Source organism: Amblyraja radiata, chromosome 20, assembly GCF_010909765.2.
Source record: "Amblyraja radiata isolate CabotCenter1 chromosome 20, sAmbRad1.1.pri, whole genome shotgun sequence".
In the NCBI taxonomy this organism is placed as follows: domain Eukaryota; kingdom Metazoa; phylum Chordata; class Chondrichthyes; order Rajiformes; family Rajidae; genus Amblyraja; species Amblyraja radiata.
Window position 1 is genome coordinate 12080261 of NC_045975.1, and position 24646 is coordinate 12104906.

Sequence of the window (24646 nt, forward strand, 5' to 3'; positions counted from 1 at the left end):
TCTTTACGCAAGATTCCAGCATCTGCAGTTTCTTGTGTCTCCATTCAGATGCTGAACGTGCATGGTTCTGCACAGGGGACAATTTATGACCCCCTCGAATGACTTTTTTATCTGTGGAGAAAGGCTATAGTCACCTGCTCTCACCGACACTGATCTGTGTGAACCTGCGGGAAGGAACTGCAGATGCTGGTTTAAAACTGAAGATGGACACAAACTGCTGGAGTAACTCAGCGGGACAGGCAGGTACACAAAAAAGCTGGAGAAACTCAGCGGGTGCAGCAGCATCTATGGAGCGAAGGAAATAGGCAACGTTTCGGACAGCATCTCTGGATAGAAGGAACCCTTTGTCTTGTTTTCGCACCTTGCACTTCCTTATCTCTGTATCTCCCTCTCCCCAGACTTCAGTGTGAAGAAGGGTCTCGACCTGAAACGTCACCCATCCCTTCCATCCGGAGACGCTGCCTGTCCCGCTGAGTTCCTCCAGCAATTTGTGTTTATCTTCTGTGTAAACCTGACCCACTTCAGATTTGCTCCAGTCTCCATTTACAAGTGGCCAGCTTCAGTACTTTGAGCAGGAGTGGATCCCTACACCGCACACTGCCACAACAATGGGCGGGAACAGATCAGTGGAACACGGACATACAGGACAGACAAGCGACTGGCAAGTGTTGCATTGTATGTAGATTCCGGGTAAAGAGGTTGGGCTCGCTGTGGGTGGCTCCATCTCACTTTGCTCGAAGGCAGATGTGGTTTTACTCTCTCAAAGGTTCACGTCGAACTCTCTGCAAATGGCTTTTGTGTGACTTCTGCGAATAAACTTGTTAATATTTGGCATTGCGTTCCCATCTAACTCGATTGCAGCTTGCACTGAGACAACAGACTATGTGAGTATGATTGAATTCATATGGCGCTTGTTTATATTTTAATAGCTTCCAACTTATTGCCATTCAACAAAGTGCACATAATTGCTGTAAAGATGATTGTATTATGAATATTATTATCACATGTACAGCGATACAGTGAAATCTTTGTTTTGAGTGCTATCCAGGCAAATCATAGCATACACGAGTTCTATGATATCATACTTTAGTACGGAATGGAGAGAGTTTTGGCTATAGAGAATATACTGATATTTTTTTTTAAGTGCAAGGGGTATTATGAGGATCTTAACTTAAGAAGGAGGCACAAAGAACTGCAGACGCTGGAATCTTGTTCTCCTGCCTTCTCCCCATAAACTTGGACACCCTTACTAATCATAAACCTATCAATCTCTGCTTTAAAAAAAAAAATGCTCTCTGGCTTGGCATACACAGCTGAATGTGGCAATGAATTCCACAGATTCATCGCCATGATCTCTGATCACCATCGAAGATCGTGGTGATCTGTGGAATCTATTGCCACAGACGGCTGTGGAAGCCATGACATCAGTCATATTGGACAGCGGAGGAGTTTCGATGGGCAGAATGGTCTCCATTTCTCCTCCTGTTTCCTGTTCTTTTCTCCGCCTGGCACAGTTGCCCCATCCTGGGCTGCGTTGGAGAGACGGTGAGGATGTATTCGATAGTTCTGGTACAACACGGGTTAAACCTCTGCACTGGCTCTCGGCAGGTGCTCAGCCATACTACTAAAACCTGTTCTTTGAGTGAGTGAGTCACTGGTTGGTAGTTGCATTCAGTCGCTTGTTCTGCAGTTTCATCTGGAACTGATGTCAGTGGGAGGGGTGGGAACCTGTGCTTCACGGGATGACACATGGGACACCTTGGGGCTGGCTGAGTTGGGATGTTTGTTGGCAATGTCAATTGTGCAATATTTCCATATTTCACTGTCAAAGGTAACCTGAAACCCATCTGCTTTACACCCAATCTTGTGCTTGTGCAGTGAGCCTTTGAAAATGATGTTTCCTCTTGCGTGAGTGTCTACAACTTGTTTCAGAATAAGTGGCCACCCATTTGGAATCCTAAAGCTGTACACGCACAGAGACTGGCCCTTCAGCCCACCTTGTGTAGGAAGGAACTGCAGATGCACCGAAGATAGACACACATATGCTAGACTAACTCAGCGGGACAGGCGGCATCTCTGGATAGAAGGAATGGGTGATGTTTCGGGTCAAGACTCATCATCAGACTGAGCGCCGGGGGAGAGGGAATTACAGAGATGAGGAAGTGTAAGAGATCAAAACATGCAGATCAAGAAAAATGTAGAATAGACCATTGTTAGGGAGGAGAAGGTGACAACAAAGCAAGCAGAGATGCAATGTAATCAGGGGGACAGTCAGACTGGTTGGAGAACTGGGAAGGGGGAGGGATGGAGAGAGAGAGAGGGAAAGTAAGGGTTACTTGAAGTTAGAGGTCAATGTTCATACCGCTGGGGTGTAAGCTGCCCGAGCGAAATATGAGGTGTTGTTTACACTAGGCCTCACTCTGACAATGGAGGAGACCCAGGACAGAAAGGTCAGTGTGGGAATGGGGGGGGGGGGGGGTTAAAGTGTTTAGCAACCGGGAGATCAGGTAGCTTTAAGTGGACTGAGAGGAGGTGTCCAGCGAAACGGGCGCCGAGCCTGCGCTTGGTCTCGCCGATATATAGGAGTCCACAGCTGGAACAGCGGTTACAGTAGCGGGGCAGGCAGCATCTCTGGAGAGAAGGAATGGACGATGTTTCGGGTCAAGACCCTTCTTCAGAGGGTCCGTCCCGCTAATTTATGCCCCTGCCCCACTTAGGAAACCTGAGCGGAAACCTCTGGAGACTTTGCGCCCCACCCAAGGTTTCCGTGCGGTTCCCTGAGGTTCCCGGAGGTTTTTTGTCAGTCTCCCTACCTGCTTCCACTACCTGCAACCACCTGCAACCTCCGGGAACCTCACGGAAATCTTGGGTGAGGCGCAAAGTCTCCAGAGGTTTCCGTTCAGGTTTCCTAAGTGGGACAGGGGCATAACTCCAGCATTTTATGTCTATCATCAGCCCACCTTGTCCAATCTGATCAATTTGCCACGCTGAGCTATTCTCATTTGCCTGCAATTGGTCCACTGCCTTCTAAATCCTTCCTATCAATACATCTGTCCTGGTGTCTTTTAGAAGTTACAATTGTATCAGTTTCTCTTCCTTTATCTGGGCAGCCTGTGATCATATGGGTTTCCTCCGGCTGCTCTGGTGCAGTGGTAGAGTTGCTGCCTTACAGCGCCAGGGACCCGGGTTCCATCCTGCTTGGGGGTGCTGTCTGTACGGAGTTTGTACGTTCTCCCTGTGACCACGCAGGTTTTCTCCAGGTGCTCCGGTTTCCTCCCATGTGCAGGTTTGTCGGTCAATTGGCTTTTTAAATTGTCCCAAGCGTGCAGGATAGAACTAGTTTACCGATGTACGCTGGTGGGCACGGACTGTGTGGGCCGAAGGGCCTGTTTCCACGCTGCATCCCTATACTGAACTAAGTTAAACCTTCAAGAAGGAACTGCAGTCTGAAGAAGACCTATTTCCTTCGCTCCATAGATGCTGCTGCACCTGCTGAGTTTCTCCAGCATTTTTGTGTACCTAAGTTAAACCTTCCCCTGGCAGCTCATTCCAATTACAGATGACCCACTGAGTGAAAAAGCTGCATCTGAGGTCCCTCTTAAATCTCTTCGCTGAAGCCTGTGTCCTCTAGTTTTAGAAACCTCTTCCCCATTTCGGAGACGAGGAGGACGTTCTTCCAGTCCGAAGAAGAATCCTGACTCAATATCAACAATTCCCTTCCCTCCCCAGATGCTGCCTGAGCTCCTCTAGCAGATTGTCTCTTCAACTCAGATTTTTATTGACATCAACCTTCTGCCACCAGATTGATATTTTTTTAATTTAATTGAACTCGTTGTGAAGCGGCCTCCGGATTATTAGTTAAGCCGCTGATTACAACACCCAGCCCTGTAATTACTGTTGTACCATGCAGGCTGCTAAATTGAGAAGGACATTGTTGGCTGTTATACCTTCAGCTAACGGGTTGTGAAAGGAAGTCGAGAAATACGAATCCTTGCTTCCTCCAACAGCTTTTATATCTGTCTATTTTGCGCCCCCTCTTTGAATCCCTCTTCCCCTTCCCACCTCCACACTGTCTTTTATCCTTTTTGAGCTTGGGGTTTCCCAGTTGATATAAAACATGTTGGTCTAAGTCAAAACTCAGTGCGTGATTTAGATAACCATATAACAACTACAGCACGGAAACAGGCCATCTCGGCCCTTCAAGTCCGTGCCGAACACTTATTTTCCCCTAGTCCCATCTACCTGCACTCAGACCATAACCCTCCATTCCTTTCCCGTCCATATACCTATCCAATTTATTTTTAAATGATAAAATCGAACCTGCCTCCACCACTTCCACTGGAAGCTCATTCCACACAGCTACCACTCTCTGAGTAAAGAAGTTCCCCCTCATGTTACCCCTAAACTTCTGTCCCTTAATTCTCAAGTCATGTCCTCTTGTTTGAATCTTCCCTACTCTCAATGGGAAAAGCTTATCCACATCAACTCTGTCTATCCCTCTCATAATTTTAAAGACCTCTATCAAGTCCCCCCCCTTAACCTTCTGCGCTCCAAAGAATAAAGACCTAACTTGTTCAACCTTTCTCTGTAACTTAGTTGCTGAAACCCAGGCAACATTCTAGTAAATCTCTTTTCTAGTAAGATGAACTTTAAACAACACGGAATGAGGCTCCATTGTTATGGGCTGTTTATCCTTGTTGTTGAACCAGGAGACTTGCCTGGGGAGTGCTTGGGAAGAATAACGCGCCACTTCCACGCTCTCTGGATCTGCAGCTGCTCTGCCATGTACGGCACCATAAATAAGAGTGAAGCGCAAAGATTCGGAGAGAAACTGTGCGCTGAGTATTTCTTGCTGGTGAAATGTTCGGAAGGTTTCCTCCACGGAACATGTGAAAACTCACTACCTTAAACAGAGACCCGGCAAGGTGGCGCAGCTGGTTGAGCTGCTGCCTCATTAAGCAGCAGAGACACGAGATCGATCCTGACCTCAGGTGCTGTCTGAGTGGAGTTTGATTGTTCCCCCTGTGATCGTATGGGTTTCCTCCGGGTGCTCTGGTTTCCTCCAACAAACTGCCCAAAGACATGTGGGTTTGTAGGTAAATTGCCCTCTGTAAATTGCCTCCAATGTGTAGGGAGTGAATGAGAAAGTGGGATAACATGTGGAACTAGTGTGAATTGGTGATTGGTAGTTGGCATGGACTCGATGGGCTGAACAGCCTGTTTCCATCATGTACTTTGACACTAACCTTGCTTTGAGACTTCATTGTAGGAAGGGGCTCAGGCTTGAAATATTACCTGTTTGTCTCTCCATAGGTACTGCACGACACAATGAGTATTTCCAGCATTTTCCTGTGTAACTCGGCGGGTCAGGCAGTATCTCTGGAGAACGTAGATAGGTGATGTTTTAGGTTGGGACCTTCCTTCTGAAGAAGAGTCAGCTACCCACATTGTGTAACGATGCTGCCTGAGCCACTGAGTTACTCCAGTACTTTGTATCCGTTTGTGTAAATCTGCATCTGCAGTTCCTTGTTCTACTATCCTATATATGTTGGTATGGTGGCTACCTCGACTACTTCCTCTGGCAGCTCGTTCCATATGCGATATGATACACTAGAACTTTATTTATCCCAGGAGGGGAATTGATCAGCCAACAGTCATAAAAACACAAAATACAGAGACCTGGGTTCGATCCCGACTACGGGTGCTGTCTGTACGGAGTTTGCACGTTCTCCCCTGTGAACTGAGTGGGTTTTCTCCGAGATCTTCGGTTTCCTCCCACACTCCAAAGACTTACAGGTTTGCAGGTTAATTGGCTTGGTAAATGTAAAAATTGTCCCTAGTGGGTGTAGGATGGTGTGAATGTGCGGGGATCGCTGGTCGGCGCGGACCCGGTTTGCCGAAGGGCCTGTTTCCACGCTGTTTCTCTAAGCTAAACATGAATTTAAAGTGACAAGTGGAAAGGATTGGGGTTATGCAAAGATGGGGGAGGGGAATTTGTCTCAGTCTACCCCATGACAGAAGGGGGAGGAGTATCTCGGCACCCTCTGTGCGAATGTTCCCCTTGGGTACCAATCTTTCCTCTCTCACCTTAAATCTATGCCATCTAGTCCTTGATTTCCCCCAACCCTGCGAAAAAGACTGTGCACTCACCCCATCTATTCCCCTCGTGATTTTATGCACCCGATACGTCCACCCCTCAGCCTCCTTAGTTCCACGACATAAAGTCCCAGCCTGCCCAACTTCCCCCTGCAGTTCACTTTAAACATATGCCTTAATCAGCAATAAGTTGGAAATACTGCAACTGGCTGGAAATATCAGTAGCTTAATGAGTATATTGTTCCTTCCTGCTGCTGCTGTAGCTAATGACTTTCACAAAATGATGCTTCAAGGGTAAATTCCATGTGGGTACCTTCTGTAAGCATTTAAATATTGAGCCACATATTGTGTGTCTCTATTTTCAAAAGCTTAAGATTTTTTTCCCCTTCCTCCTTGTTAAAATGAACTTTCACTCACTGACTTTCAGTCATTTCTGAAGTTTCAACCCCCCTCTTGGATCCAGGGAGAGCTAGCTAACCGGATCCAGAAGGACACAAAGTGCTGGAGTAACTCAGTGCGTCAGGCAGCTTCGCAGGAGAACATGGTTTGGTGAGGTTTTGGGTCGAGATCCTTCTTCAGACTGATTCAGCGTTGGCTTCATAGTTGGAAGCAGCAGGTGGTGGGGGAAGGTTGTTATTCCAGCTGGAGAACTGTGACCAGTGGTGTGCCTCGGATATCAATAATCGGCCCATTGCTCTTTGCCATCTACATCAATGACTTGGATGTGAGTGTACAAGGAATGACTAAAAAGGAGAATGTAGAAAGGCTGAATGCACAGTCTTTTAACCACGGTATGGGGAATCAAGAATTAGAGGTGAAGGGGAAAGATTTATTAAAAACATGGGGCGGCATGGGTAGAGTTGCTGCCTTAAAACTCCAGTGACCTGGGTTCGATCCTGACTACGGGCGCTGCCTGTACGGAGTTTGTACATTCGCTCCCTGTGGCCGCTAGGGTTTTCTCCGGGTGCTCCGGTTCTCTCCCACACTCCAAAGATGTACAGGTTTGTGGGTTAATTGCCTTTGGCAAAATTGTAATTTGTCCCCAGTGTGTGTAAGATAATGTTAGTGTACAGGAATCGCTGGTCGGCGCAGACTCGGTGGGCCGAAGGGACTGTTTCCGCGCTGTATCTCTAAAATCTAAATTAAATATGAAGGGCAACTATTTTCATACAGAAGGTGGCGTGTATATGGCTTAGGCTGCCATAGGTGGGTACAATAACCACATTTAAAAAACATTTTATACTAATACGTGGATGGAAAAGGTTTGAAGGAATATAGGCAAATGAGACTGATGAGCTTAGATGAAGCATCTTACTCAGCATGAACAGGTAGGGCCAGTTTCTGTGCTGTACGACTCAATGACTCAAATTAGCAGAATATAGACACAAATTGCTGGAGTAACTCAGCGGGACAGGCAGCATCCCTGGATAGAAGGAATGGGTGACGTTTCGGGTCGAGACCCTTCCTCAGACTGAAGTCGTGGGAGAGGGAGATACAGAGACAAGGAAGTGCAAGGTGTGAAAACGAGACAAAGGGTGCCTTCCAGGCAGAGGTGCTGCCTGTCCCGCTGAGTCACTCCAGCATTTTGCGCCTATCGTCGGTGTAAACCAGCACATTCAATTCCGTCCTACTCTGATTAGCAGAGCTGCATTGAGCACTCCAAGGGTTAATGAGTTGATGCTGATTTCTGGAATGAAGATTTACGGCTGGAAAGTTGATGTTGTGTTGTTGGAGCAAGCTTCAAAGAACAGTGGATGCCGAGAAAGCCAATGTATTAGAGGTTGCAGGGATATAAGAGAGTTGGGATTGGGGGAAAAAAATATCCATAACTTCAGCAACATAAAGGGAGGCTTGTGTAGAATTGCATATAACTAGTGACACAGTAATCACTCACAAGACTTTATCTTGCACTAAATGTTGTACCCTTTATCATTTATCTACACGCTGTGGACAGCTTGAGTGTAATTACGTATAATCTTTTAGACCGGGTAGCATGCAACAAAAGCTTTTCACTGTACACAAGATAATAATAAACTATACTAAAGGGCCTGTCCCACGAGCATGCGGCATGCATGCGGCAAGCGCGACCAAACCGGAAGCGGGGGCCGCACGGAGGTCGAGTGATCCCCGTACAGGGCCAGTCCCATCAGCACGCGCCTGCATGCGGCGAGCGCGACCAAACCGAAAGCGGGGGCTGCGCGGGGGTCGAGTGAGTGACGTGAAGTTCGCGGGAAGTTCGTGCGTGTCGTACGGCGTCAAGATGCTGGACACTCCCTTCGAGGCGGTGCATATGGCCTCAATGCGGCTGCGGGCAGGCAGGCCGTTGCCGCACGGAATTTTTGAACAGTGTCAGTTTTTCGGAGCCCCGCGCGTTGTCAGGACAACTCCATACGGCTCCGGCGATCGAAGTGGGACCGGCCCCGCGAGGCCGTACGGCCCAAGCGACCACGTTAGGTCGCGCTTGCCGCATGCAGGCGCATGCTCGTGGGACAGGCCCTTAAAGCTCTCATCCACATATTGACTGGTGTTACAGTAGGTGCAACATTGTTGAAGATAGTGTGGATTTCTGGAGCATTATGTTGACGTACTGACTGGGGAAACAAGCAATTTTGGATCTAATGAGAAAGGGTAAATTAATCATCTTTTAAAGAGGCAGTCGGGAAAGAGCCGTCATTATATTATCAAACTTTACATCACTTTGGAACTTCAATCTGAGGCAGTGTTTGCAACCAAAACAAAGGGAACTGAAGGTTTCTTTGCTTAGTAAATAAAGGCAACTGGAAATGTCAAAGACTAGGTGGCGTGGCTCTAAGGACAAGAGGGGGGGAAGCTTAAAGGAGATGTGAACGGCAAGTTGTTTTTAATTTTTTACCCAGGGTAATGGGTGCCTGGAACCTACTGCCAGGGGCAGCGGTGGACTGTGATCCGATAGTGGCATTTAAAAAAACTTTTAGACATGCACATGAATATGACAGGATATGAAGCATTCATTCATCATCGTTCAAAATGTTAGCGACACAGTGGTGCTGGTTTCCGACGGTGACGGACGCACCACACATCTCTGTCCTCCAGTTCCTGCAGACTTCCGCCGCTGGAAGTATAGGATATTGGTGTGTGTGCTTTATCATCATTCCTTACAGTGCTATGTACAACAGTGATCACAACTTCGACTGAAGTGTGGATGGCTGTTGGCTCGCTAGGAGCTCATCTTCACTTTGACAGGTCTTGTGTTTGGTCCTGCTGGGGGTCCACAGCCCCCTCCTCACCTGGCAAACCAGGTGGGGGAGACGGTTTAGTCGCCGACTATCCGACCATGGAGCAGGTAGCACGGGATTACATGGTACCCGTGGCGGGGGGAGCTCCCCCCGACCCGACCTGATATGAAGCAATGTGAATTCAGTGCAGGAAAAGGGGATTAGTTTATGTTTGCTACGTTTACAGTTCTATGTTCTAGGTGTGAGAGGATGGGGCAGATTGGATGGGGTAGGTTGGGGAAAACTTCATCAAAAGGTAAAGCAGTGTTGGACAATGAACAATATTGAAAGATATAATATTTAAATGCCAAAAACCTGTATTGCTTTGTGGCACAAAAACACAACAGGAAGAGTGACCCAGCCATGAATAACAGGAGTGAAGGACACTGAGGGGTGACTTGATGGAAATATTATGTGCAGCATTTCAGGAGTAAATAGCTAAAATCGTTTACTCGTAAAAGGGGTTTAAAAAAACAAACAAGGTGCTGCTGCTTTAAGGTGAGAGTAAGAAGTTTCAAGGGGATCTGAAGGGTAGTTTTGTTTTGGTTGATATATGGAACATGCAGTCAGAGGAGATGATGAAATCAGATACTATTAACCGTTTGTTCAGCTTTGGTCACCTTGCTATTGTAACGATCCCATTAAGCTGGAACGAGCGCAGAGAAGATTTATGAGGGTGTTGCCAGGACTCGAGGGCCTGAGCTGTAGGCCGACATTGGGAAGGGTAGGATTGTATTCCTTGGCATGCAGGATGGCTGAGGGTGATCTAACAAGTTGGAGGTGAGGAGGGAGGGGGGGGGGGGGGGGGGGGGGGGGTGGGGTAGGGGTAATAGGGTAATGCACGGAGTCCTTTTCCTATGGTTATAGAATCATGAGTCGGGGGGAGTAGGTTTAAGATGCGAGGTTAAAGACATTGGAACTTGAGGGCAACTTTTTCATGCAGAGGATGGTAGGTATATGGGAACGTGCTACTAGAGGTAGTAGCTGAGGGAGGAACAATAACATTTAAAAGACATTTGGACTGGTACATAGAAAGGAAAGTTTAGAGGGACAGGACTCAAACGTGAGCTTGGTTGGTATGGACAAGTTGGTCTGAAGGTCCTGTTCCTGTGCTTTATGACTGAGGCATATAGACAGAGACTTAAATAGGCAAGGCATAAAGGAATAGACCTAACATGGACACATGGGGTTAATATAGCTGAGAAAAAGGATCAGCATGGCTGTGGTGGGCCAAAGGGCCCCTATCTGTGCTGTGAACACAACGCTCCAAGTTTGGTCCCACCAACATCTTGAACAATGGAACATAATGTCCCAACTTCTATACTCAATTCCCCGACCGATGAAAGCAAGCCTTCTTCACCACCATATCTAACTGTGATGGTTCCTTGATTCAGTTGAGAGATGCAGTGCGGAAACAGGCTCTTCGGCCTAGCGTTTCCACATCGACCAGCGATCCCCGTACGCTAACATTATCCTTCACACTAGCGACAATTTACAAGTTTTACCAAAGCCAATTAACCTACAAACCTGTACTGTTTGGAGTGTGGGAGGAAACCGGAGCACCCGGAAAAAAACCACACGGTCACAGGGAGAAAGTACAAACGAAGTACAGACAGCACCCGTAGTCAGGATTGAAACCCGGGTCTCCGGCACTGTAAGGCAGCAACTCTACCGCTGCACCAGGGTAAAATTGAACCTTCAGCACTACTGGCTTGAGCTGCCATCAGAGATACAAAGGAGGTCATGGTGAGTGAGACAAGATGTCAGGTCCAGAATACAGGGCACTTTGACTGTAAGTATCACAGCTGATAAACACCTTTCCTGTACAGCTCCTAGGCCTAGGTTTGGCAGGTAAACCATTCTGTGGCTGGAGGCCAGTGTTGCCTATCAAGATCAAAAGCAGAGTAACCAGTTTCCACCCTAGTCTGCATTGAACAAAACACAAAATGCTGGAGCGAGGGACTCGGTGGGCCCGGCAGCAGTCGAGAATGGAACGAACAGATGACATTTCAGGTTGGGAGCCTTCTTCAGACTGATGGTGTAGGTAGGAGAAGTCTCATCTCCTTCTGCCAGCTGCCTGCCCTCTACCCCGTCAGTCCTGATCTAAACGTGCCCAGTCATTTCCCTCCACAGATGCTGCCTGACCTGCTGAGTTCCTCCAGCAGTTTATCTTTTGCTCAGGATCCCAGCATCTGCAGTTTCTTGTGTCGGGAGTCTGCATTCACATTTATTATAAACCTGCCCACATCGTCATGGATTGAGTTCCAAATGTTTGTGAAATGTTTTGAGGCGAGTTGGTGCTTTATACATGCAGATTTAGAGTCGCAGAGAAAGATACAGCATGTAAACAGGCCCTTCAGCCCATCAAGTCTGCACTGACTATCAACCACCCATTTATACTAATCCAATGTGGATCTCATTTTTATTCTCCCTGCATTCCCAACAATTCCCCCTGGATTCTACCCCTCACTTACTCACTTGGGGACAATTTACAGCAGTTAATTTACCTTCTGATCCGCATGTTCTTTGGGATCTGGGAGGGAACGGGACAACAGGTTCACCAGGTTAATTCCCGGGATGGCGGGACTGTTATATGTTGATAGAATGGAGCGGCTGGGCTTGTGTACTCAGGAATTTAGAAGAATGAGAGGGGATCTTATTGAAACATATAAAATTATTAAGGGTTTGGACATGCTAGACGCGGGAAACATGTTCCCGATGTTGGGGGAGTCCAGAGCCAAGGGCCACAGTTTAAGAATAAGGGGTAGGCCATTTAGAACAGAGATGAGGAAAAACGTTTTCACACAGAGGGTTGTGAATCTGTGGAATTCTCTGCCTCCGAAGGAAGTGGAGGCCAATTCTCTGGATGCTTTCAAGAGAGAGTTGGATAGAGAACTTAAAGATAGCGGAGTCGGGGGATATGGGGGAAAAGGCAGGAAAGGGATACTGAGTGTGGATGATCAGCCATGATCACAATGAATGGCGGTGCTGGCTCGAAGGGCCAATGGCCTACTCCTGCACCTACTGTCTAACCCGGATGTAACCCACACTATCGTTGGGAGATCGTGCACACTCCACACAGAGGTCGGGATTGAGCCTGGGTCCCAGACTCTGGGAGGCAGTGGCATTAAGTCCTTGTATACCCGCTGTGTTGTGGGGGGGGAGGGAGGCAACAACTAAGGAGAACCTGGCGTGGGATACTTTGTAACATTGAGGGCGCCCTTTGCTAAACAAAGGATATCACTGTGACTTGTGACAAGTATTCATTCATTCATATCGATTGCAGGTGCAGGCTCGAAGGGCCGAATGGCCTACTCCTGCACCTATTTTCTATGTTTCTATGATTGGGAATGAATGTAGGTTATAGGCCAATAAATGTGCTGCTTGGCAGAGAGGATGGTAGCTAATTGTTTGTTTCACCTTTGATTGAGTTATAGAGTTACACAGCAGAGCAACAGGCTCTTCACCCCAACCCACCCTTACCATCCAATAGTAAATCGAATTTCACTGTACCTTAATTGGTACACGTAATAATAAAATAGCCTTGAAGTCTACCCATCCTTGGCAACCAGAACGTCCTGTTTGCCTGCATTTTGCCCATATCCCCCTCAACTTGTCCTATCCATGGTCATGTCCAAATGCCTTTTAAACATTATAATTGGGCCCACCTCTACCATGAACATGATCAGATTAAGGCAGTGAATGGGTTAAAAAAACAAAACAAACAGTGTATCCCCTTTTACACAGCCCTTTCACATAGGGGCAGCATGGTGGCGCAGCAGTAGAGTTGCTGCCTTACAGCACCAGTGACCCGGTTCGATCTTGCCTGCGGATGCTGTCTCTACGGAGTTTGTACGTTCTCCCTGTGACCTCGTGGGTTTTCTCCGGGTGCTCCGGTTTCCTCCCACTCTCCCAAAAGACATACAGGTTTTTGTACCCAGTCTGAAGAAGGGTTTCGGCCCGAAATGTCGCCTATTTCCTTCGCTCCATAGATGCTGCTGCACCCGCTGAGTTTCTCCAGCAATTTTGTGTACCTTCAGGTTTGTAGGTTAATTGGCTTTGGTAAATTGTAAAGTTGTCCCTAGTGTGCGCGGTAGTCTAGTGTACGGGGTGATCGCTGGTCGGCGCGGACTCGCTGGGCCAAAGGGCATGTTTCCGCGCTGTATCTCCTAAGTCTAAGGCCATGGAGCTGTTAACCAGCAAAGGTTTGAGGGTCTAAATGTGAAGAACAAACCCTAGTCATTCCCATCTCTTGCTGAAACATATCAATATATAGGGACAGCCCCAAAGAAGAGGAGGAGTGTTATTGGGGAAACAAATGAAGCTAATAATCTGACATTGCAGAAACAAAGACGCAGATCTCTCGCTCGCAGTTTATGAATGCTTCAGTCATTCTGTGGGCTGTGTTGTTTAACGGCAGCTGTCAGGAAGCTGGGCTGAAGCCAGCATTGGGAGAGTGAACGAGCAGGACACATTCTTCAGAGTTCACATGTAAATTACTGACCCACTGTGACAGCAAGTCACTGTCTGTGCAACCACAGTGGACACAAGGCATGGCTCTCACTCCACACTACTGGCGAGCCTCCTGACTTCGGAAGAGGTACGCTTGGTTTAATTTCACTGTGTGGAAAGGAACTGCAGATGCTGCGTACCCCGAATATATCTCTGGAGAAAACGGATGAGTGACGTTCCTGGTTGGGACCCTTCTTCAGACTGTCACTGTCTTTATGTGTGTGTGTGTGTGTGTTTAGTGTAATATAATATTAACTTCATACAATATGCACTGAAGGGTGTGTTTGCTCATTATTCTGTGTAGTGTTATACGATAACTTACTTTGAATAGGATGAAAGATACACACAAAATACTGGAGTAACAGTGGGTTGGACAGCATCCCTGGAGAAAAGGAATAGGTGACATCTCGGGTCGAGACACTTCTTCAGATCGAGTTTCAGGGGGAAGGAAAACGAGAGATATAGACGATGATACAGAGAGATATAGAGTAAATGACATAAGAAGCTTTGCGTTGGGGACCCTTCTTCAGACTGAATGAGTGGTGGGGTGATATAAAACTGGAAACACCTCCAGTTTAAATTCCATTTGGAATATTTTGGAGGACCAAGAAACCAAGAAACAGGTCATAAGGGATATAGGAGTAGAATTAGGCCATTTGGCCCATCAAGTCTACTCCCTTCTAACCCCATTCTCCTGCCTTCTCCCCATGACCACTGACACCTGTACTAATCAAATATCTATCTATCTCTGCCTTGAAACAGGTGGAGTGGTGCAAAACCTGGCAAGTAGTAGATGGAGCGGGGATCTTGTAGTAGGGATTGTTGCGAGATGAGCATAAAGTGGAGGGGAAACGAACAGGGTGACGGGTAGTGGGAGAATCAGGTGCGGATAGGTGGGAGGGAAGAGAATGGGGGAGTTTACTTCAAATTGGAGTTGGGTTGTAAGATAGCCAAGTGGAATAAGAGGTGCTGCTCATAAAACATTCACCCCCCGCCCCTCACCTCACCTGTATTTATCCACCTATCACTTGTCTGACGAAGGGTCTCGATTCGAAATGTCGTCTATTTTTCTCCAGAGAAGCTGCCTGACCCGCTGAGTTACTCCAGCATTTTATGTCTATCTTCGGTTTAAACCGGCATCTGCAGTTCCTTCCTCCGCCTATCACTTGCAGGCTTTGTTCCAGCCCCACCTCTCTTTTCCAGCTTTCTCCCCCTTCCCCACTTGATCAGTGAAGATGGGTGCCGAGCAGAAAAGTCGTCAGTCCATTCCCTCCGCAGCTGCTGCCTGGTCCGCTGAGTTCCTCCAGCACTATGTTCTCTGCTAATGGATATGGCACTGGTGCACTGGGAACTTGGTGACTAATGGGCCTGTCCCACCCACGCAATTTTTTTCGAATTTTCATGTTAAAAATCCGGCGGTGACCAGAACAAGGTACGACTCTTTGGCCGACTACTCTCGACCATACAGGCTTCACCTCGCGAAATGTCTCCAGGGTGTCGCCTGTATGATTGTGAGTAGTCTCCTCAGTCGCCCAAAGAGTCGTAGCATCTTTCTGGTCACCGCTGGATTTTCAACACGTTGAAAATTTTCGGCAACCGGCAATGACCTATGACGGGTGCCGACAGTCGCCGTAAAAGTAGCGTAAGTGGGACAGGCCCATGAGGCTTTCAATCCGAATGTGGTCAGTTGTGCAACAAAAAAAAATAGAGTAGCAGGGAAATTAGTGGGGGCGGGGAATTGGGAAATCCCTGCCAGCCAGTATGGATTTCATGGGCCAAATGGTCTCTTTCTGTGGCTAGAACAAAATGGAAACATGGCAGATAGAATCATGCAGCAAACGTGACTGATGCCCATCGGGGTAATGAATCGTTGCCCCCTCTTTGCCCACTACAGCTGACCCACAGCATGTGCCATCACCAAGATAGAGAGAAGACATCAGTAACACTTTGCGCGCAATGCCCGGCACCCCATTCACCTCATGAACCGATGATCGGCCAGGAGAAGAAGGGGTGGTGGTGTCGACAGTAAGCGAAGATTCGAAGGTCGGACAGCTGGCTGGGCTGCCGACCGACGGGGCCATGGGCGAGGAGCTGCTGCTGCACTCCATGGGCTGCACTACCGTCGGGACGGGTGAGGCGGGGCCGGACGCGGCGCTCCGACCCGACAGTCCCCTCGACCCGTGTAGTAGCAGTCAAATACGGGACAAGGGTGGTCCTGTATGGGACAAATCAATTTAGCCCAATATACAGGATGTCCCGGCTAATACGGGACAGTTGGCAACCCTATCAGTAGTGCTGGACCTACATACAGACTGTGCGGTCTATTGCATGCTAATATACCAACACACAATCAATTCTCTGTAACATAAAAAAAGTGAAGTAAGAAACAATTACCCTATTGAAGCAGGTAGACAAAAATCCCCCTATTGAAGCAGGGAAGTTTAAAGGGAACTTGGGAAACATGGTACGCTGATTTTAACTTTCCGGATAGTGAAAGGCCTGAATAGTGAGGTTGTGGGGAGGATGTATCCAATCGTGGGAGAGTCGAGGACCAGAGGCCATAGTCTCAGAATAAAAGGACGTACTTTTAGAAAGGAGATGAGGAGGAATTTCTTTAGTCAGAGTGGTGAATCTGGAATTCATTGCCATAGAAACATAGAAATTAGTTGCAGGAGTAGGCCATTCGGCCCTTCGAGCCTGCACCGCCATTAAATATGATCATGGCTGATCATCCAACTCAGTATCCTGTACCTGCCTTCTCTCCATACCCCCCGATCACTTTAGCCACAAGGGCCACATCTAACTCCCTCTTAAATATAGCGAATGAACTGGCCTCAACTACCTTCTGTGGCAGAGAATTCCGGAGATTCACCACTCTCTGTGTGAAAATTGTTTTTCTCATCTCGGTCCTATAAGATTTCCCCCTTATCCTTAATCTGTGACCCCTTGTTCTGGACTTCCCCAACATCGGAAACAATCTTCCTGCATCTAGCCTGTCCAACCCCTTAAGAATTTTGTAAGTTTCTATAAGATCCCCCCTCAATCTTCTAAATTCTAGCGAGTACAAGCTGAGCCTATCCAGTCTTTCTTCATATGAAAGTACTGACATCCCAGGAATCAGTCTGGTGAACCTTCTCTGTACTCCCTCTATGGCAAGAATGTCTTTTCTCAGATTAGGAGACCAAAACTGTACACAATACTCCAAGCGTGGTCTCACCAAGACCCTGTACAACTGCAGTAGAACCTCCATGCTCCTATACTCAAATCCTTTTGCACAGAAGGCGGTGGAGGCCAAGTCAATGGATATTTTTAAGGCCAAGATAGATAGATTCTTGATTCATGTAACCTTAATCCCACCTCAGTGACACAACACCACCGACCACCTCTTGCATTGCCATGAACTTGTTTTCCAATTGTGTTTTGCACTAGTTTGGAAACCTGCCCTTCGGCCCGCGCGGGTCTGCACAGAGGAGCGATTACCCATAAGCTCCATCCTACACACGAGGGACAATTTACAGAAGTCAATTAACTCACAAACCTGCACGTCTTTGGAGTGTGGGGAGAAACCTGAGCACCCGGAGGAAGCCCACGCGTTCACCAGGAGAATGTACAAACTCCGTACAGACAGCACGGGTGTCGGGGGTTATGGGGAGAAGGCAGGAGAATGGGATTGAGAGGGAAAGATAGATCAGCCATGATTGAACGGCGGAGTAGACTTGGGCCGAACGGCCTAATTCTGCTGCTAGAACTTAGTAACGGATGGCAGGGTTTGGTATCCTCTCTGGTCTACAGAGAGTGAAAGATGAACAGAGAGACTGGGTGGTCGAACTAAGTTAACAATAAACATGGAGGGAGGAAATGAATGAAAAAAATAGGAAACTAGCAGAGCTGCGAGCGGGGTTCAAAGATAATGTAATGGGGCTTGAAACAATGGTCAGGTTGGACGGAATCGGTGCTTTTCTATAGACAGTAAAGAGGTAAAAAACAAAAAATTCAAAACATTTGAAAATCTCGTGTACATTATTCTGATGATTGTTTAACTTTTAATAGCTTTGATTAATAATTGTACACAGGGGTGTATTGAAAAATAATTGTTGATAAATGTAGCTTTTTTTTAAAATTGATATGTATGCCAGCACCTCATTATCTGCCAAAGAAAGTACCCTGTGGAACAGTCTCCCAAGCTTAAAATTCTTTGTGTACAGTTCCGTCTTAGTTTGGGCCTCGAATGTCTGGATACAAAGATTAACAGGAACAGAGTTGGAGGTGAAAGGGCGTGCATTGTGCTCCATTCTTTGGTTTGTGTGGAAACGGGAATTTCAGCCATTTAACCATTTAAATGCCGGGCACTTTTTTTATCTCTCGTGCTCCATGAATCTTTTTACCTAGCAGCCTTTTAATTTGAATATTTTGACAGGAAAAACAAAGCAAAGTTATCATCGTCATAGAAACAGGCCCTTCGGCCTGCCTTCTCCATGCCAACCGAGACGCCTAGCTGCACTAATTTGCCTATGTTAGGCCCATATCTCTCTCTTTACTTTCCTATCAACGTACCTGTCTTTTAAAGGTAGTTCTTGTACCCGTTTCTACATCTTCCTCTGTCAGCTCGTTCCATTTACCCTCCATCTTCTGTATGAAAAATTTGCCCTCGAGTTCCCTTTAAAACTTCCCCTGTCACTTTAAACCAATGCCCTCTAGTTTTAAACTCGCTTGCGTGTGGGTGGGGGGGAACTGGGACTGTTACTATGACTATCTACCCTATCTATGCCCCTCATAATTTTAGACTTTAGAGATGCAGCATGGAAACGGGCCTTGTTTGCACGTTCTCCCCGTGACCTGCGTGGGTTTTCTCCGGGCGCTTCGGTTTCCTCCCACACTCCAAAGACTGTAGGCTAATTGGCTCGGTAAAATTATACCTATGTGTATAGGATGGTGTTAGTGTGCGGGGATCACTGGTCGGCACAGTCTCGGTAGGCCGAAGGACCTGTTTCCACGCTGTATCTCTAAACTAAACCACATCCAGTAGACTTTAAACATTATACAGCAATGGCCAAACTCCATGCAGTGTTTGTAATACGATTCTGCGAGGAATATGAAAAGGTATTGTAGAAATGCCTTTGTGTATGTAATGCACAGGAGGACATTTGGCCCATCATGTCCTGGCTAGCTTCTAGTTGAACAATCCTTGCAATTCCATTATCCATCCCTGATTTCTATTTAGGCTTCAGACATTCTCCCTCCTATGCATGCCCCATCAATTTCCATTCGATCCGTTTGCCACTTCTATAACTGAGGGGCAATTTACAGCAGAGCAAAGAACAGTACAACACAGGAAGAGGCCATTCAGCCCATCATATCTGAGCTGACCATGATGCCAACCTCGGCAATGCCACCAGCATAATCAAGGACCCTGGCCACTCCCTCTTCTCCCCTCTCCCATCGAGCAATAGGTATAGAAGTGTGAAAATGCACACCTCCAGATTCAGGGACAGTTTCTTCCCAGCTGTTGTCAGGCGATTGAACTATCCAGCCACAACTAGACAGCAGTCCTGAACTACTATCTACCTCATTGGCGACCCTTGGAATATCTTTAATCGGACTTTATCTTGCACTAAACATTCACGTTATTCCCTTGATCGTGTATCTGCAACTAAAGCTTTTCACCGTCCGTCGGTCCACGTGATATTCCACTCAACTCAACTCAAACTAAACTAATCGTAAGTGCCTGCCCATTGCCCAGCATCCCAGTCCTGTGTGGAAGGAACTACAGATGCTGATTTAAATTGAAGATAGACACAGCATGCTGGAGTAACTCAGCGGGATAGGCAGCATCTCTGGAGAGAAGGAATGGGTGATGTTTCGGATCGAGACCCTTCAGACTTCACCATCTCATTCCTGTGCATGTGCTTGTCTAAATGCCCCTTGTGCGTTGCTGTCTTGTCTGTTTGCAGTGTACAACCTCCAGAAGCAGTGTGTTGCAGGCATCCCCCCCCACACCCTGTGTACGAGAACTTGCCCTCAACATCTTTAACAGACAATAGGTGCAGGAGTAGGCCATTCGGCCCTTCGAGCCAGCACCGCCATTCAATGTGACCATTGCTGATCATCCTCAATCAGTACCCCGTTCCTGCCTTCTCCCCATATCCCCTGACTCCGCTATCTTTAAGAGCCCTATCTAGCTCTCTTTTGAAAGTATCCAAAGAACTGGCCTCCACTGCCCTCTGATGCAGAGAATTCCACAGACTCAGAACTCTCTGTGTTAAACCTTTATACTCTTACCTTAAACCTTTTCCCTCTAATTTTCACCCGGGGGAAGAAAGACTGGCCTATCTATTTGCCATTTATCGTTTTAGATACTTCTATCAGGTCTCCCCTCGGCCTCTGACGCTCAAGAATTTTAAGGCAGCGATGGATACATTCTTGATTAGCACAGGTGTCAGTGGTTATGGGGAGAAGAGAGGAGAATAGGGTTAAGAGGGGAAGATACATCAACCATGATTGAATGGCGTAGATGGGACGAATGGCCTAATTCACTTATCACATGACCTTGTGATAGCACCTGGAGTCAGGATCGATTCTGGGTCGCTGGAGCAGAGCCAGCAGCACTACCTGCCGCACCACCGTGGCCATTTTAATAAGACCCAGCCGCTAGCAGTTAATGCAAAATTAAGTAAAGGATGGACATTATATTTCAATGGTGTTCAGTTTGAGGACAGCTGTAAATCAGAAAGGTTACGACAACCTCCTTCCCATCCGTAAGTGCGAGGCTTTGCTCTAGAACAGAGCCTCTATGCAGGGTCTCCAGTGATTCATAGAATCCGAACCAGACAACAAAGAAATAGGCCCTTCGGTCCAACATGTCCATGCTGACCAAGATGTCCTCTTTGCCTGTGTTTGACCCATTTCCCTCTAAACCTTTTCTATCCATGCCCCTGTCTAGGTGTCTTTTAAATGCTGTTCTCGTACCCCGACCTCGTCTGGCAACTTGTTCCAAAAACTCAACATCCTCCGAGTGGGGTGGGGGGATTGCAACCTTCACGCGGTCCGCCCTGTTTCGATAAATGCAATCAACCCGGCGTGCACAATCACATGAGATCAAATAGAACAAGTTGTCCTACAACTTTAGGCTGTGCACGCCATCCGCAAGAAGAAGACCATCCTCCGAGTGAACCATTTATCCACTACCCTCTGAGTGAAAGGTGTTAAGATGACAGGGAGTGGTGTTGGAAATCCATCGTAGTCAAAATGTGTGTGGGGGGGTTTAAACTGAAGATGGACACAAAATGCTGGAGGAACTCAGCGGGTCAGACAGCATCTCTGGAGAAAAGGAATAGGTGACATTTCGGCTCGAGACCCTTCTTCAGACTGAGTCAGGGGAAAGGGAAACTGTCTGTCCCATCCCACCACAGATGCCGCCTGACCTGTTGAGCACCTCCAGTAATTTGTATTTCTTGTAGAAGATTGCAGCATCTGCAGTCTCTTCTGTTACCATAACCACAAGATGACTTTGCATGTGGTCAGGACGCCCTGACTCATTGAGATGGTGTTGCAAACAAAAGGACAAATTTCAATTCCATTTGAGCTGAGTAATTAACCCCACTTTAAAGATCAACAAGTAAATGGGTTTCTGAAAACCTCATGGTAATGAGTTATTTACTTGTGCAGTAACTTTGTCGCTTGATGCCCTGTGATTCAGATAAACGCGCATCGATGCCAAAAATTGTACTTTGCATTTTCTCTTCTCCCACATGCCGACCCTCTGGCACTCCACATCCCATAATACTTGCGTTTAGATTATTGACTTTTTAGACTTTTGGAGATACAGCGGACGAACAGGCCCTTCGGCCCATTGAGTCCGTGCTGACCAGCGATCACCCCGTACACCAACACCATCTTACACACTAGGGGCCATTTGCAATTTACAGGAGCCAATTAACGACAAACCTGCAGGCCTTTAGAGTGTAGGAAGAAACCGGAGCACCCGGCGAAAATCAATGCAGTCACAGGGAGAACGTACAAACTCCGCCATGCAGACAGCACCTGTAGTCAGGATCAAACCTGGGTCTCAGGCGCTGTAAGGCAGCAACTCTACCACTGTGCCACCCTTTCCCTGCCCTTGTTACATTTGTTATCATCCATACCTACATCTGCCAACAGTCTACATGGTATTAAATAATTGCCTGCAATTGCTAGAAGCCAAAGCATTGGAAATCATGCATTGACCTACATAAATGGTTTCAGGTATGGCTCAGCTTGGGAAGGAGAGGGGGACATTAAAAGGGTAGAATGATACCACCTCTAGAGGTCTCTGCGATCTCTGATCTAAACTGATCTCATCGCCTCATGCTTTGGTCGTTCTGCCTTCAGCGTCCATACCCTCAGTTACCTGGGATGAAGATTCCTAAATCCCACCATTTCCTCACTTCCCATCTGCAGTTTTTTCCCACTTTTTTCACATTTCCACTCCTGTGAGATTCTGAGGGCATTTAACAGGCCACCATCATTGACCTTGCTGTCAGTTATTTATTCCAAGGGGCGTTCCTCGAGATTCCAGTTTTGTTCATTAACCCTCCCACGAAGTGGGTCAGAACTAGGGCAGCACAGTGGCGCGGCGGTAGAGTTGCTGGCTTGCAACGCCAGAGACCCGGGTTCAATTCTCACTCCGGGCGCTGTCTGCATGGAGTTTGTACGTTCTCCCCGTGACCACGTGGGATTTCTCCGGCTGCTCCAGTTACCTCTCGCACTCCAAAGATGTACAGGTTTGTAGGTTAATTGGCATCTGTAAATTGCCCCTAGTGTGTAGGATAGAACTAGTGTATGGGTGATCGTTGGTCAGCGCAGACTCGGTGGGCCGAAGGGCCTGTTTCCATGCCGTATCACTGAACTGAACATCGGGCAGTGTAGAAGGGACCAAGGTGTGGGAATATTCCCCCTTCATGGGTGTTTGCGATCTCAGCCCTATGTTGCAGGCTGAGGTCACGGTGAGGAGGGTTGTTCTCCCTGCATCTCGACTCCGAAGGCTGAAATAGAAACAGAAACACTCAGCAGGTCAGGCAGCATCTGCGGAAGGAGAAGTAGAGTTAATATTTCCGGGATCCCAGATCAGAACTTCCGAAGGGTCTGAAATGTTAGCTATTTATTCCTGCGCAGATGCGGCCTGACCTGCCGAGTGTTTCCAGCATTTAATGTTTTAGTTCAAACTTCCAACATTTCTGCAGTTTTTTTTATTTGCGTTCAAATTCTCGGCTGGGTTGGATTTTTTTTCAATGGGAGGAAGGGAGGGAGGAAGGGAGGGAAGGAGGGAGAAATTGAAGGTATGGGGAAATTGAAGAACAGGCATGAAATGATGACTTTAAGTCAATGATCAAAGAAGCCACAAACATTGAATGCGATCAAGCTTTGGCAACGGTAGAACCCACTGGTTGTATCTGAAGAAGGGTCTCGCCCCGAAACGTCACCTATTCCTTCGCTAATAGATGCTGCCTCACCCGCTGAGTTTCTCCAGCATTTTTATCTACCCTCGATTTTTCCAGCATCTGCAGTTCCTTCTTAAATGCTTGTATTTACCAAATCTCTTGGGTTTTGGAATCACTTGGGTTCCAGCATTTCTGACCTTCTGACGACTTCTGATGGTGACTATGGTGATGCTCAGCCATAAGATCCTCCTCTCCTCATTTATTCCGAAGTGCCTCCTCTTTGACCATGCTGTCGGTCATTTATTCCACGTGTCTCTCAAGTTTCCATTTTTGATCGTGTAAACCTTTCGTGAAGAGCATCAGAACGTCCAGCTGTGCGGAAGGGGCCTTTGTTGTTGTTCCTTGTAGCCCAGCCTTGGCTGTGGGCTGCACGGTGGCGACCCGGGTTCGATCCTGACTACGGGTGCTGTATGTACGGAGTTTGTACGTTCTAACCGTTGTTTTTTTTCCGGGATCTTCCGTTTCCTCCCACATTCCAAAGATGTGCGGGTATGTTAGTAAATTGACGTGGTGTATGCGCAAAAAAAAATTTGTCCCTAGTGTGTGTCGATAGTGTTAATGTGAGGGGGGGGGGAGGGGGTGTGCCGAAGGGCCTGTTTCTACGCTGTATCTCTAAACTTGGCTTTGCCTCCTTGTTCTTCACAGCAGGAACGCTCGCCGGGTTCATTAAAGAGACGTGCCGGCCACCAGCATGGCTTCTGATGCCAGTCACATGCTCGAAGCAGCTTTGGAACAAATGGATGACATAATCGCCGGTAAGCTCCTGATGGGCAAAAGCGGACCGATGGATGGAAGTAGACTTTGCATGTGTAGAGTGCCTGTACCGCACCATTGGGTGTCTTTGGCTAGGAGAGTGTTGCAATGAAGGAAGTGGCAAACCACTTTCTTGGAACCAACTATCCAACATACGTTATACATAAATAATATAATTCTATGAGACATTGAGATGAAAAAGGTTTACAAAAAGCGATGCATTGGTGTGGATTGGTGGAGTCGCTGCCTTACCGCGCCAGAGACCCGGGTTCGATCTTGACCTACGAAGGCTCGTGTTCATAGGTTATGGGAGCAGAATTAGGCCATTCGGCCCATCCAGTCACCTCTGCCATTCAATCATGGCTGATCTATTTTCCCCTCCCAACCCCGTTCTCCTGCCTTCTTCCCATAACTCCTGACACCCCTGCTGTCTGTACAGAGTTTGCACGTTCTCCCCGTGACAGCGTGGGTTTTCTCCGGGTGCTCCGGTTTCCCCCACATTCCAAAGACGTGCGGGTTTGTAGGTATGCTGTTATTGTCCCTCACGTGCGTAGG

At 47.4% G+C, this 24646-nt stretch overlaps 1 protein-coding gene across 5 annotated transcripts in view; it reads left to right on the forward strand.

Annotated features, from left to right (window-relative positions):
- Positions 1-691: 691 nt before the first annotated feature.
- Positions 692-24646, forward strand: part of ppfibp2 (PPFIA binding protein 2) — a 105664-nt gene continuing 81709 nt past the window's right edge. For 2 of the 5 annotated variants that reach the window (XM_033038813.1, XM_033038815.1), the window contains exons 1-2: positions 692-884; positions 23984-24093. In XM_033038813.1, coding sequence (XP_032894704.1) covers positions 24030-24093 — 64 coding nt within the window. In that variant the 5' untranslated portion in view covers positions 692-884; positions 23984-24029. The remainder of the gene's footprint in view (positions 885-23983; positions 24094-24646) is intronic. The other 3 variants (XM_033038811.1, XM_033038812.1, XM_033038814.1) reach the window with 2 other exon arrangements.